We start from the raw sequence: 14,213 nt of genomic DNA, 5'->3' as shown, positions 1-14,213 counted from the left end.
ACATTACTAACAAATTGTTGTTATTGGAATATACGTATGTGCATTATTTGGTTTAGGTAATGCATTATGTAACTGTTAATTGTCATTATCTCAGTATATTATGCACTATTAGAGGTATTGTGTATATGGGTTAATCAACGGATTGAAGATTACATACGTGCATTTAGTAATGTCTACGTACTATACCCTAGCCCCTAAGCTTATTAAACCCTTAGGGGAAACAAGAAACGTGTGTCCAAACATCATAACATGGTACATCTTATTCGTATGCATTGCAGTTAACATATTGTGCATTATATAGTCAATTATATGCATTACTCGTGACCATGTGGTGCATTATTCGTAGCGGTTTCCAGCCATTATTAGATTACTATTGTACCCTCATAATGCACAAAATATGACAAATAATGCAACACGGGATTAATTACCCAATGTTGATCTTGACCGTCCATTTCTCTAATCTAATGGCTGATATTAAGAAGGAAAAAGGAGGAAATATAGGAAAAGGAAATGAATACATCCCTATATATATATATATATATTTTGATCTATGCAAAACTAGATTTAAATACAGAAACGCAGAACAATATCATAATTAGGTCACTTTTAGGTCATAATTAGGTAATTTTTAGGTCATGCTAACAAAGCATGACCTAAAACGATCTTAGCATGACATTAAACCCAAATATTATAATATGACCTAAAATTGCTTAATTATGACCTTCCGTGTTTTTGGTTAATTATTGACCATTAGATCATCTAATCCTAGGGCCAAGATTTGGTCTGCATTTCTGGATTTAAACACATACTTATTTTGATCATCTCCCTATATATATATATATATATATGCCTTCAATTTTAAGTCAACACCCATTAAATTAAATTAAAATTATGCCTTCAATTTTAAGTCAACACCCATTAAATTAAATTAAAATTAAAGTATTTTATAAGATTCACTATATCCTAATATAATATCCATTATATATTATGTGAAGAAGGACTCTAGAAATCAACTAAAACAAGATATGACCAAATCTTACAAAAACTCAAACCCATTCAATACGTCTAATTTTTTTCACCTTTATTTTCACACTTTTAAAGAAATTACAACGAAACATAGATGAACCGTGGATTACGCCTGCCATTTTTCAAACTTATGAGTTCATACATAAAGGAAAAAAACAAGTGCAGTTTTGAAAAAAATATTATATTGCAATTAATTATATTTGAGAATTCGAAATTCTGTCTCTTGATATATAATAAAAAAAAGTTTAATTGCTTGTAAGTACATAAATTATTTCCAAATTTTGTGCTACTACTTACTAACATTATTGCTTTTGTAAAAAAAATAAATGAACTTTTATTTTAATTTTTTAAAATCAGGCATAATCTGATTTTGCAAGTCTTCCCATTTACATATTTATACACTATATATATCCACCCCATGCACCTATCTTCACATCTCAATTTATTTTACAATCTCTCCATAATGCCTATTTCTTTGCTTCAACACCTCCTTCTCATCTCTATATTTTCATCAATTATTAGCCTCACAAATTTTGGTCATGCAACAACCTATGCCAAAATAACCAGAAAACACTCTTACTTAACCTGAAAAACAACTTGATATTCAATTCTTCTGTCTCAACAAAATTGGTGAAATGGAATCAATCCGGTGATTGTTGCGAGTGGGAAGGCGTGGGATGCGACGCAGCATGCCATGTTGTGCTTCTGCAACTCGACAACGAATGCATATCCGGTGGAGTTGAGGATTTATCAAGTTTTGTAAGTCTTGAGTTTGTTGAGAGGTTGAGTTTAGCAAACAATTCACTAAATGGAACCATTCCCACTCTAAATCACCCTAGCTTGATTGAGTTAGATTTAAGCAGAAACCAACTCAAAGACCCTATTTCCGACTCCTTCCTCAATCTCGAAAGTCTCGAGGTTCTCTCCCTAGCTAATAACTTGTTCAATGACACTACTGAACTAGAAAATCTTCATAGCCTTCACAATCTCACAACTCTCAATCTTTCTCACAACAACTTGACACTTGATGCAAGTAGCCTGAGTTCAAATTGGTCTAGATTTTCCCAACTAAGGAAGTTGAGCCTATCTTCTTGCAACTTGCACAAGATTCCTGTGTTTCTGAAACAATCCAACTTCAACTTCTTGGATCTCTCAAACAACCGGCTCACCGGGGAAATACCTAACTGGATTTGGGAAATTGGAAATGGAGATCTTTACCATTTGAACCTTTCATACAACATGCTGGTTCATTTGCAAAAGCCTTACCATATTCCCAACTTCCTTGCTGAGCTGGATTTGCATTCAAACCGCCTCGTACGCGGATTTTTCTCATAACAAGTTTCACAGCCCCATTCCTCAACTTTGTAAGCTCCAATTTCGTTCTGATTTTCCTATACATTGCAAATAACAGCATAAGTGGATCGATTCCAACGTGCATTTGTAGTGCTGAATTGACCCAAGTGCTCGACTTGTCTTTGAATAACTTGAGTGACAGTATACCTCCATGCCTTGTGGAGAGGATGTATAGTCTTCGAGTTCTCTTCCAACAATTTCAACGGAGGCATACCAGATGCAATCGGTGAGCTAAGCTCACTCTTTCTTCTCAACTTATCCCACAATGCTCTCACTGGCGCAATCCCAAGATCACTAGCTGCCCTGACGCTTCTAGAAGTGCTCGACCTCTCTGTCAACCAGCTCAGAGGAAGAATACCGGAGGAGCTTGCACGCCTCACATTCCTTTCATTCTTGAATGTGTCTAACAATGTGCTTGTCGGAGGTATTCCGAATGGCCCTCAATCCCAAACATTTTCTCCGAATTCCTTTGAAGGGAACAAAGGGTTATGCAGCTTCCCACTCGACAGACACTGCAACAGGTCGCCTGGGGCTGGTATCATGCTATCAAAATCGAAACACAAGGAGATAGAATGGGAATATGTGTTTGCTGCTCTTGGTTATGTTGTGGGATTAGGAAGCATTTTCTGGGCACTTTTATGTTGCAGAAGCTTTAGGGAGCCATACTTTGAGAAGATAGAAGAGGTTGCTGAGGAGATATTGAACCGAAGAGCTGAGAAAAGAAGAGAAGAAAATAGAAGAAGAAGAAGAAGAAGAAGAAGAAGACGAAGAAGAAGAAGAAGAAGAAGAAGAAGAAGAAGATTAGAGTTGAGGAATGAATTTAGGGGATAACAAAGAAGTTGGTGATATGCATTGAGAAATAAATGAGGGTGTTGAGTATCTTGTGTAGGTGTGAAAGTTACTACTTTTCTTTGTTTGTGTGATATTATTTTATAAGGTGATGAAGGTGATTATGTTTGTTTGGTATTTATCTTTTGTAAGAAAGTTGTCCTCTCCTGTTGTCGGTCTATTTCATCGTTGAGTTTTCGATGATTAGCGAATTGAACGAGCTGGAGTGAACAAGTTAAGGTCTTGCGGTAATAAAAGTTGTAATTTTAAGTTTTACGGACGAAATTCTACTTTTGGCTGATTCTGCGATAGAGCTTCACAGATTGGGGAGTATTTTTTTAAAAAAAAATTCCGGCCTTTGTGAGAGACGAATGAGCCTCTTGCGTCTTTCACTTTAACTTAACGAATGAGGCTCATGCGTATTTATGAAAGATGCAGTTGAAGATACATGAGCCTCATTCACTTGAACTTGTCCGGAGTCTGGATGCAGTTGAAGACGCATGAGCCTCATTCACTTGAACTGGTCAGGAGTCCAGAAGCAGTTGAAGAAGGAAAGACGCATGAGCCTCATTCACTTTGAACTTGTCATGAGTCTAGATACAGTTGAAGAAGGAACCGATGAAAGATGCATGAGTGATGATGAGGCTCATGCGTCTCTATTCATTCGTTTCATTAAAGTGAAAGACGCATGAATAATGACGCATGAGGTTCATGCGTCTCTCACAAAGCTGGAATTCATCAGTTTTACGCATCATGAAAAATACGAATATTACCTCGTTCATGCCATGTGCACAAAGTAAAAGTATGGCATTTTGATACGCATATCTTGATGGATAAGAACCACGTTGAGGACAACGTTGTAGATTTGCATGACCATGGTTCTCAACAACAAATCAAACTCTATCATTGCCAACCGCGTCGCCCAATGCGATTTCATGACTATGTTTGAAGAATTATTTTCTTAGTTTAGATAATACTATATATTTTGTTGCTTTAATTATTTGTAAGAACATATTATGAGCTGTTTCTCGGGCTTTCTATAAACGAGAGTCCAACCACAAGGGCCAGTCTTTGGCATCACTGATAATTTAGATACTATTTGCCAATTTATCTCTTTAGGCATTTCATCGAACAGTTAGAAGTTCTTCAAACAAAGCATCTTCATCAAGAACAACTTTTTATGTGAACTCACCGACACAATATATATTAAAGCAAAGCAAATTATGATCGAACAAATAATAGAGCAGCCCAAAAGGATTCCCTTCAACCCAATAAAAATAAAAACTTCAGCCCAAAATAATTATATGAATCTTGATTTCTCGGCCCAAACACTTAACGAAGGCCCAACCCAAACACACAAAATGACCCAGGCTCAGACCTCTCTCTCAAAACAGAGTCGCCTCCCTCCCTCCCTTCCTTCCTCTCTGCCGCCGTGTGCCCGAACTCGCGCCGCCATCGTTATCTCCCGACGGTGAGCCGCCGCTGTTCACTCGCTTCCATTTTTAAAAGTTTTCCTGAAAAAATTGGACTGCAGCAGTAATTTACAGCGGTGAACAAGATGGTGGTGAAGGTGGCAAGAGTGCAGAAAACAAATCCCTTACCTGCCGTAGAGCAGGTGAAGTAAAGCTTAATGTTGGCAATCTCTCCAATTTCTATTATTTGACTCTAAGTTGATTGTTTGAGGTTGATTTGGATTGGCAGACTGAAGAAGAGAAGATGTCAGTTAAGAAATATCTCCGAGGGGAAGCTGCTGATTTGGGGGTAAATTAATTTTTACATTTATAGCTGTGATATGTCTGCTCTGAGGTTTTTGTTTGGATGTTTTGATAATAATGTTTGCTGCTTGTTGCAGGAACTACAAGATAAGAAATTGAAGGGTCAGCTAGCTGTGAGGGAAGAATTGTATGGGAAGTCTGCCCAAGCTGCTGCTCAGGCTGAGAAGGTGACTCCTTACTTTTTTTTCAGTAACATTGAGCTATTAATGAACTTTCAGCATTGGAAGAGATTAATCATGTTTGATGTTTGCGTAGTGGCTTATGCCCAGTGAAGGAGGCTATCTCGAAGTTGAGGGTATAGAGAAAACATGGAGGATTAAGCAGGACGCAATAGCTGCTGAAGTAGATATCTTGAGTTTGAGGAAACAATTCGATATTGTCTTGCCAGGTTCGGATCCCATATGTGGAATCATATATTTTTCTGATGAAGTCAGAGGATAGTTATTCTTGGATATGATGTGCTAGATAAAGTGAGTCTTGACTGTGTTAGCAGCTTTGTATCATACCATATGAAAAACTCTTGATGTATCGTAGTTGGAGGACTCAAATATTGATTGATCAATGATATGAAATGGCTCAAAGTTATGTCTTCTGGGGCTTGGGGAAATTAAGATATTTTCCAAATGCAGAGTGATATTGAAAATTTGAAATAGATATATGTTCTTAATTAGATAGATTATGCTTCGTATTTGTTTATTGGCTTAGAAAATGGATATTAATATGATTAATTTCCTCCACATATTCTTTTACCCTGCTTCTTATTCAATCTGGACGCAGGGGATATATGTTGTTGCTTCATCAATTCCTTATCTAGATTCTCATGTTATATTCTATTTGCAGATTTTGGCCCCTACACTCTGGATTTCTCCTTGAGTGGCCGATATATGATAGCTGCTGGGAAAAAAGGTCATATGGCCCTCCTGGACATGAAAAATATGGACCTCATTAAAGAATTTCAGGTACAACGGAACTTTTACTTCCTGACTTCATGTTTAGGTCAGATTTTTCTAGAATTATATTCGCTTTTGGATTACAATAAGGTGGTTCATTGTAATCAGCCAAAATATTTTTCTTCACATGGTGTCTTATGTGAGACTTCTCCTTTATTTTTCCTCGAGCATACACAAGCACAGATATGTATGTGTATGCACACACGTATAATCTGATGTTTGTTCTCACTAGTCACTACTAGTTGTAACTTTCTGGCAAGCTATACTGGATTTTGTTATAAGTGAGATATTAAACTGTGCAAGTATTTTCAGGTTAGAGAGACTGTTCGTGATGTGGTATTTTTGCATAATCAGAAGCTTTTCGCTGCTGCTCAAAAGAAGTAAGTCCCTTTTTGTCATTTTCTTTACATGAAAATTGATTTGGTTGTGCAGTGAAATGAAAAGCTTTTTCTCGAGGGTTAATTGTTTACATTAGGATGTTTAGAACGTCATATCTTAAATTCCAAATTATAGAAGTTGTTTTTAACAGCATATCTGAATGGTGCACTTATGTGTGGCAGGTATGTATACATGTATAGCGACAACGGTACTGAAATGCACTGCCTCAAGGTTAGCAATCTACTCTCTTGGTAATAGACAGTTGTTAATCTTTTAGCAATTTTAACTAGGCTGAACATGATTTTATATAGCTTGCAACCATTTAGAACAAAAAGGCTCTATCGAGATTCGAGACTGGAAAACTGGTTTTTATGCTGTATGTATGGATCATGGCTCATGACTTTCAACACTAGATGAAGTTAATATTGGCCATATGTTTAATAGATCCAATTTTTCACAAAAAGGAGCTTGAGAGATTATTCTTTTGATTGTTTACAGCTGATGATATTTCTTTGTTTCTCAGGACCATGGTGCTGTAACGAAATTACAGTTTCTGAATAAGCATTTCCTGTTGACCTCCATCAATAAACTTGGCCAGCTTCATTACCAAGATATCACAACAGGGGAGATGATTGGCAATTACCGAACTGGTCTGGGTCGCACTGATACCATGGAGGTTAATCCCTACAATAATGTCATTGGTGTCGGTCATTCTGGTGGCACAGTAAGCATGTGGAAGCCTACCAGTGCTGCTCCACTCGTCAAGATGCTGTGTCATCAAGGTCCCGTCACAGCTATGGCGTTCCACGCCAATGGACATCTCATGGCAACGGCCGGAATGGAGAGGAAAATAAAACTGTGGGATTTGAGGAAGTTTGAGGTTCTCCAAACATTTCCAGGCACCACCAAGTCTATGCAATTCAGTCAGAAAGGTCTGCTCGCCGCTGCCACCGGCGGATCGTTTGTGCAGGTATTTGGAGATCTATCCGGGTCGCAAGAATACAGCCGATACATGGGTCATTCCATAGCCAAAGGATACCAAATAAGGAAAGTACAGTTTAGACCTTACGAAGACGTTCTCGCCATTGGGCATTCACAGGGCTGGTCTTCCATATTGATTCCTGGATCTGGGGAGCCCAACTTTGACACTTGGGTGGCTAATCCCTTTGAGACACGAAAGCAAAGAAACGAGAAGGAAGTACGGTCTCTTCTCGATAAACTGCCCCCAGAGACCATCATGCTGGACCCATCCAAAATTGGTTCGGTGAAGCCTGCTATGAAGAAAAAAGGGCCCACGAAGCAGGATATAGAAGCAGAGAAGGAAGCTGCTATAGAAGATGCGAAGAAGACTAAACTCAAGAAGAAAACGAAAGGTCGGAGCAAACCTAGCAAGGTGACTAAGAAGAAGCAAGAAGCCATAATGAGAGCCAAGAAACCTTTCTTGGAGAAACAAGAGGAGAAGGTGAAGAAGAGAAAGAGAGTTGAAGAGGAGAATCAACTGCCCATGTCTCTGCAACGATTTGCACGGAAGGTACCGGCTTCTTGAAAGCGACAGCCACAAGGTGTTGTATGCTCTTTCTTCTTACTCAATCCCTTTACTGTTGTAGAAATCGAAATTTTGGCATCTTAGATAGATAATCCAGTTTATTTTTATTCATGGGAGACAGTCAGCAGCTTAAACAGAAATACTAGAGTTAATGTAAGATGAATGATTGCTGTGCTATCTTTTTGCTATGTGCAAAAGCTTGATTTTTGCTCTACTTAGGTTTTTCATCTCACTCTTTTTACCATTACCACAACTGTTTTTTTTTTTGTTTTCACTGTTTTTCTTTGCTAAAAACTCTTTCTTTAATTTTTGGTTTTTAGTTAATAATTTGGGCACTAGGATTGAACATTTATATTATTTAAAAAAAATTATCTTTAGGTTCAGTATTTTGTTATTAAAAAATAATAATTGGGTCTTACAAATGGAGGACTATATTTTTAGTTGAAAACTGGCCCAATATGGTAGTGTTGAAATTTGGGATGGTTAATCTCACACTAAAATGGATCCAAGCCTCCTAGCTCAACTGGTTGAGAAGGGAGGCAAGGATACCGCGTCATCCTAGAGGTTGCGTGTTCGATCCCTGGGAAGCGCATCTTGAGGATTAATTTCCCTGGGGCCTAGTGGATTGACTGGCCTGACTCCAGAGCTTCGGGAGGTGATTAAGCATGTACCCGTGCCTGGACCTAGGAGCTGGGGGAGGTGAAAAATCCTGGACCCACCGTTCCTGTGGGGCTGGTGGACCCATTGGGTCCCACCTTGACAACGAAGCGCAGCTTGGTAAGACGCTTCACCTCCGACCGTTAGGCCGGGGGTCCGAGTCACTTCGGGGGTAGGTGGGGAACCACCGTCGATCCTCCTTTTAAAAAAAATTCTCACACTAAAATGGGAAAATTTACTAATTAATGAATAAACTTTTAACATTAATAATGAACACAAAAATCATTAATGGTAAGATAAGGTGGTGCATTTAGATGTTAAATGGGGACCATTAGTTTTCTATAAACAGAATAAAAAACTCTAAATCCGAATAACTGAACAATATATTAAATTCAGTTTGGATTTTTTGGCTTTTTGAATTAGATAAGTTTTAAAGATTAGTTAATAAAGAATTGAAATTCAAATTATAATTAATATATAACTTTATTTAAATATTTCTTGTTGTGACATAATAGAACAATTGTGTAATCTAGACAAGAACAGAAACGTAAAGAGACACATAATTTACGTGGTTCACCAACGTCGCGTTGGCTACGTCCACGACAGAAAGCGGAAAATAGATTTATTCAGATTGTTTTCGGATTACAGAGTTATGCGCCCACTTCTACTTAAATAGGCACACAGATGACGGGCTAGGCCCAATATAACAATTAGGGCCTAAAACAGAAATATATCATAGCGTCGGGTCGGGGCCGCTCCGCCCCCCAGACCCCCAGGCAAGGGGGCGTCGACCCCCTTGACCCCCTGACTTGCTGACTTAAATTCAAGGCATACTAACAAATCTATGCAGATTCAAGGCATACTAACAAATCTCCACCTTGACTTGAATTCTCCTTGCAGACGCATCATTACAATGCCAGACGAACAACTTGCCTCAGATTTGCCCTCTTCCGGCAACTTAACAACTCATGACGTTAAGCAAGTCCAAACAATGTTGGAACTTGCTCTGCGGGACCGGTTTGGTGAACATATCAGTAGGATTATCAGCAGTACCTACTTTTTTCACCTCAACTCTCTTCTCATCCTTCAGAAAATGATACCTCACATCAATATGTTTGGTCCTTTCATGATGAACCTGATCCTTGGCTAAACAGATAGCGCTCTGACTATCGCAGAACACAACAGCTTGCTCTCGATGTAGACCAAGATCACCAACTAGCCCTTTCAGCCATATTCCATCTTTAGCAGCTTCTATCGATGCAATATACTCTGCTTCAGTCGTAGACAAAGTAACCCTGCAAAGTTGTCTTCCAACTAACAACGTAACCACCAAGAGTGAAAAACATAGCCAGTCATAGATCTCCTACCGTCAACATCTCCAGTGTAATCAGAATCAGAATAGCCAGTCACAGAACATTGAGTATCACCTCCATAAACGAGACCAACATCAGACGTACCTCTTAGGTAACGACAATCCTGACAAGTGATATCAGAGCCAGGTTGGCGTCGGGTCTGGCCTGAGAGACCCATGTTCGAGTGGGACCGACGTTCCTGACAAGTCTGAGTCGGATCCGTAATGTGTCTCGATGTGGTCTCGGTTTGAGGGGGAGGTTTGTTGAGTACAAACTTATCCCACATCGGAAATCTGAGGGATGTTTGAAGGTGTATATAATTCATGTCCAACCCCAATTAGTTTGAAGCCTTTTGGGAGTAACCCAAAAATAAATCTATGCGAGCTAGACCCAAAGCCGATAATATCAAACTAATGCTGCCGATGCCGACAATCCTGACAAGAAACATGTTATTTGGGAAGCCTAAATAAATGTAAACACAAAGCAAGTTTCTTGGAGTGGTGGTCCAATTATTTTCCAAAATAATGCGAAATGAATAAATTTTGGAGTGGTGGTCCAACTTGCAAATTTGAAAGACAAATGATGAAAGTGAAGCACGACTAAGTTATTATCACAAATAATGTAGAAGTTGTTTGAAATAGTTCATCTCAAGTTAATGTCGCAATTGTGCTTTTAATTTAACGTACGAATTGCGCCTATAATCCATGGGAAAATTCAAAATAGTGAGCAGAAATCCAACTTGCAAATTTGAAAGACAAGTGAAGAAAGTGAAGCGCGACTAAGTTAATATCACAAATAATGTAGAAGTTGTTTGAAATAGTTCATCCCAAGATAATGTCGCAGTTGTGGTTTTAATTTAACGTAAGAATTGCGCCTATAATCCATGGGAAATTACAAAATAGTAAAGCCAAGATTGACTAACTTATTATCGCCTATAACCGATGATGAGTGTTGATCAAAACTAAAATAATATCCCGTCCTTCCCAAATTACGTAAGTCGTATTCTCTTTTAAGATGTCAGTATTACTTGAGTCATATTCCAAGTCTGGTTCCACTGAAAAGCTTTTTCAATCAATTTTAACTTACTTGAAGAAGTGTGATTGGGGCTAAGAAGAAAAAAACGGGCTACTTTGATGTTGGAAAAGGCAAAAGGGTAAAAGACTATTTACTATTCTCGTGAATCAAAACCCAAAAAACCCACATTGCATGTTTTTTTTTCTTATTCATGGACAAGACAAAAACCGAATAAAAAGAAATATTTAGATTAAATAGATCAACTCGGGCCAGACTCAGTCCAAAATGGACTGAGTCGTCAAATAGTAACAGTTAACGTATGTTAACCCGATTTTGACCTAATTAATCGTTTTAATGATACATTTTTAATTATTCGAAAATAATAATCACTCTCAAACCCCCAATTTCCTTCCCAACAACAAACCCCCAATTTCCTCTTCTTCTTCATCACTCTCATCGCCACTCTCAAATCCCCCAGTTTTGGCCCTCTTTCTAATTCGTAAAATGGTCATATGGTTAGAACCAATTCGGCCATTACTCTAAAATAAATAATTAAATTAAATAAAAATAAATTAAATCTAACCATACATATATAAATGTGTTTCATGATTGAACTCTATCATATTTAGAAGCATCAGCTTTACGAATTTCTTTTTAAGTTTGATGAAACAAGCTCGTCAATTTCGAAATATTCACAAGGTGTAGAATAATACATAATGAAAATGAAGCTAAATCATATAACCACATACTTTCCTGTCCCATTAATGGAAAATGCACAATGAAACTGAATCAAATAAGGCCACATATTTCCTTGTCCTATTAATGGAAAATCAAAGAAGCATCAATTCATTCAGAATGATTTAAAATTCGCATCGAGCTTGCGAAATAGGCCCGACCACTACAAAATCCGTGGGTAATAGCAATTTTTCCGTTGATGAACAATATTACCAATGGATTATCAACGGATACAATATTATTAAAAATAATACTTTTAAATCATAATTATTAAAAAATAATAGTTTTACCCACAGATTTCTCCGTTGGTAAAATAAACGGCCAAACTCCATCCATACCTCATTGGAATTGATGTCAGGAATATTACCAACGGCAAATCCCTAGGTAATCCATCAAAAAATGCCAACGGAAATTGTGATGTCAGTAAATCCCTTGGTAATTCGAGTGTTTTTTTGTAGTGGACATCGTTCAAGGGGCAACATTGTAAATTTATTGTTTTTAGGGGGTTTTATTTTCATTTCCAAATTTTTATTTTATTTTCTTTAAAGTCCCTAGGTTTCCAAACTACTTATAAACTATAGTTTCATTGCTTCTCATTTCATTTTGACCATTATTTAAAAACTATAATTTCTCTATTGTTTAGTCTTTCCTTGTGCTACTTTTGCATTTAATTGTAAGCTCAAACAAGAAGACTAGAAGACGCCCCTTTGTTCATAACTAAAAAGTTCCTTGATTCCTTCACAAGCTACTCAAGTCCAATTGGAAAAAGGAGTGAATTTTGGAGGCAAAAGCGACAAAGACTATTAAAAGGTGTCAATTGCATAATTAAGCTATATGACTAAATAAAAAAACCCACATATTTTTTTTTGTCTCATTAATGGAAAATGCATGATGAAGCAAAATCATTAAGCCCACATATTTTCTTGTCCTATTAATAGAAAATCAAATAAGCTTCTAATCAATTCCAAGCAAGTCATTGTTTGTGTCACTCGAGTGTAAGTTTCAAATGAATTTCTGTAATTTCGAAAATGAATTAATTAAATTTAAACACAACATCTAATGCTAATTATAACGTTGGAATTGAGAATGATATGTAAGTATATATTTCAACAACAATGGGATTCAAACCTCTCAATAATTTTTTCTATGGAATTAACTATTATCAACCTCTTTTTTTATAGTATATAATTTGACTATAGGTTGTTTATATACATAGTGTCAAGTTTGAGATTTATTCGTTTGGCTAATTAAAATTGTGATAAGAAAAAAAGATTCGAGGCATACTAACATTTCTAATGTGATAATACTAATTAAAATTTGGTTTTTCGATTTTATTTATTGTATTGGATTTTTTGGTTCAGCTCAGATTAGTGAAAATTTCAATTTCAAATTCTAATTTTTGGATCAAATTTAGATTTATAATCTTTCAAAATTTGAATTCATTCAGACTTGGGTGAAATCTAATCTAAATTATCCACTCATGGTTTTTTCCACTTCTAAACTCAATTAGTCAACAATGGGCACATCAAAAGGGATTTACTTCTAAGATTTTCCCTAACCTTTACAATTAAATTATGAGGGAACATCTTTTATTGTACACGAATTTTGTCCAAGTATCATTTTAGGTCCGTGAATTTTGAAAATATCATTTGAGGTCCGTCAACTATGAATTAATATCAATCAAAGTACTTTTTTACTATTTCCAAGTTTTTCTGGACGAAAATACCCTCAATACCTTGAAGAGTACATATTTTTAATAAACTTGTCACATACTCATATTTTTTTATAAATATCTTTACTATATATTTTTGACGAATTTTCTAAATATAATTTGACCTTCAGTATTATCACTTAATTGTGTGACATGCAAGAAAAGTTTCTTCTTCAACTTTTTATAGTAAAGAATTTTAAAATATTTTTGAGGTATGGATACTCATAAAAATTAATATCACAGTCAATAGACGACACTTGAATATTGATATACACTAAGGTATTGACGGTCAGTTTCAAATCTCGGAGAACATAATGGGATACGATGAGATAGAAACAAAGACATGGAACATGTTCCCTACTCTTAACGGTTTTCTGTTTTTCATAATTGTTTAGAATTTTTGTATTGGTCATTCATATTTATGAATCGTTCACTAGAATCAACATTCTCTAATAAATCTGGTGGGATCAAGAAGTTATCAAAAAAATTGTTTAAAACTTTTAGTTCTTATCAATATTCAAGTATCGTCTATTGACTGCGACATTAATTTTTACGAGTATCCATACCTCAAAAATATTTAATATTCTTTAATTATAAAAAGTTGAAGAAGAAACTTTTCTTGCATTTCACAAAATTAAGTGATAATATTGAAGGTCAAATAATATTTAGAAAATTGGTCAAAAATATATAGTAAAGATATTTATAAAAAAATATGAGTATGTGATGATAAGTTTATTAAAAATATGTACCCTTCCAGAAATTGAGGGTATTTTCGTCCAGAAAAATTTGGAAATAATAAAAAAGTACTTCGATTGATATTAACTCATAGTTGACGGACCTCAAATGATATTTTCAAAGTTCACGGACCTAAAATGATACTTTGACAAA

General features: G+C 36.3%; 2 protein-coding genes across 2 annotated transcripts; both read left to right on the top strand.

Annotated features, from left to right (window-relative positions):
* The first annotated feature begins 1,720 nt into the window (after positions 1–1,720).
* On the top strand, positions 1,721–3,787 carry LOC121764518 (receptor like protein 22-like). Its single transcript, XM_042160528.1, has 4 exons — positions 1,721–1,785; positions 1,890–2,059; positions 2,522–3,063; positions 3,698–3,787. The coding sequence occupies exons 1-4, from the start codon at positions 1,721–1,723 to the stop codon at positions 3,785–3,787; spliced, it is 867 nt and encodes a 288-aa protein (XP_042016462.1).
* An 823-nt stretch (positions 3,788–4,610) lies between these two features.
* LOC121765521 (probable U3 small nucleolar RNA-associated protein 7) lies at positions 4,611–8,033 on the top strand. Its single transcript, XM_042161703.1, has 8 exons — positions 4,611–4,822; positions 4,909–4,968; positions 5,060–5,149; positions 5,238–5,370; positions 5,823–5,941; positions 6,245–6,312; positions 6,493–6,541; positions 6,834–8,033. The coding sequence occupies exons 1-8, from the start codon at positions 4,766–4,768 to the stop codon at positions 7,854–7,856; spliced, it is 1,599 nt and encodes a 532-aa protein (XP_042017637.1). The 5' UTR covers positions 4,611–4,765; the 3' UTR covers positions 7,857–8,033.
* The last annotated feature ends 6,180 nt before the right edge of the window (positions 8,034–14,213 follow it).

The sequence above is a fragment of the Salvia splendens genome, chromosome 14 (assembly GCF_004379255.2).
Source record: "Salvia splendens isolate huo1 chromosome 14, SspV2, whole genome shotgun sequence".
In the NCBI taxonomy this organism is placed as follows: Eukaryota; Viridiplantae; Streptophyta; class Magnoliopsida; order Lamiales; family Lamiaceae; genus Salvia; species Salvia splendens.
Note: the sequence above shows the minus strand (reverse complement) of the source record. Positions and strands in the feature narration are given on the sequence as shown.

Coding starts and splice junctions, on each gene's coding strand:
- LOC121765521 (XM_042161703.1), top strand. CDS start 4,766: ATGGTGGTGAAGGTGGCAAGAGTGCAGAAAACAAATCCCTTACCTGCC. Junction 4,969..5,059: donor GGGAAGCTGCTGATTTGGGG/GTAAATTAATTT, acceptor TGCTTGTTGCAG/GAACTACAAGATAAGAAATT. Junction 5,371..5,822: donor ATTCGATATTGTCTTGCCAG/GTTCGGATCCCA, acceptor TTCTATTTGCAG/ATTTTGGCCCCTACACTCTG.
- LOC121764518 (XM_042160528.1), top strand. CDS start 1,721: ATGTTGTGCTTCTGCAACTCGACAACGAATGCATATCCGGTGGAGTTG. Junction 1,786..1,889: donor TTGAGGATTTATCAAGTTTT/GTAAGTCTTGAG, acceptor AGATTTAAGCAG/AAACCAACTCAAAGACCCTA. Junction 3,064..3,697: donor ACTTTGAGAAGATAGAAGAG/GTTGCTGAGGAG, acceptor GTCTGGATGCAG/TTGAAGACGCATGAGCCTCA.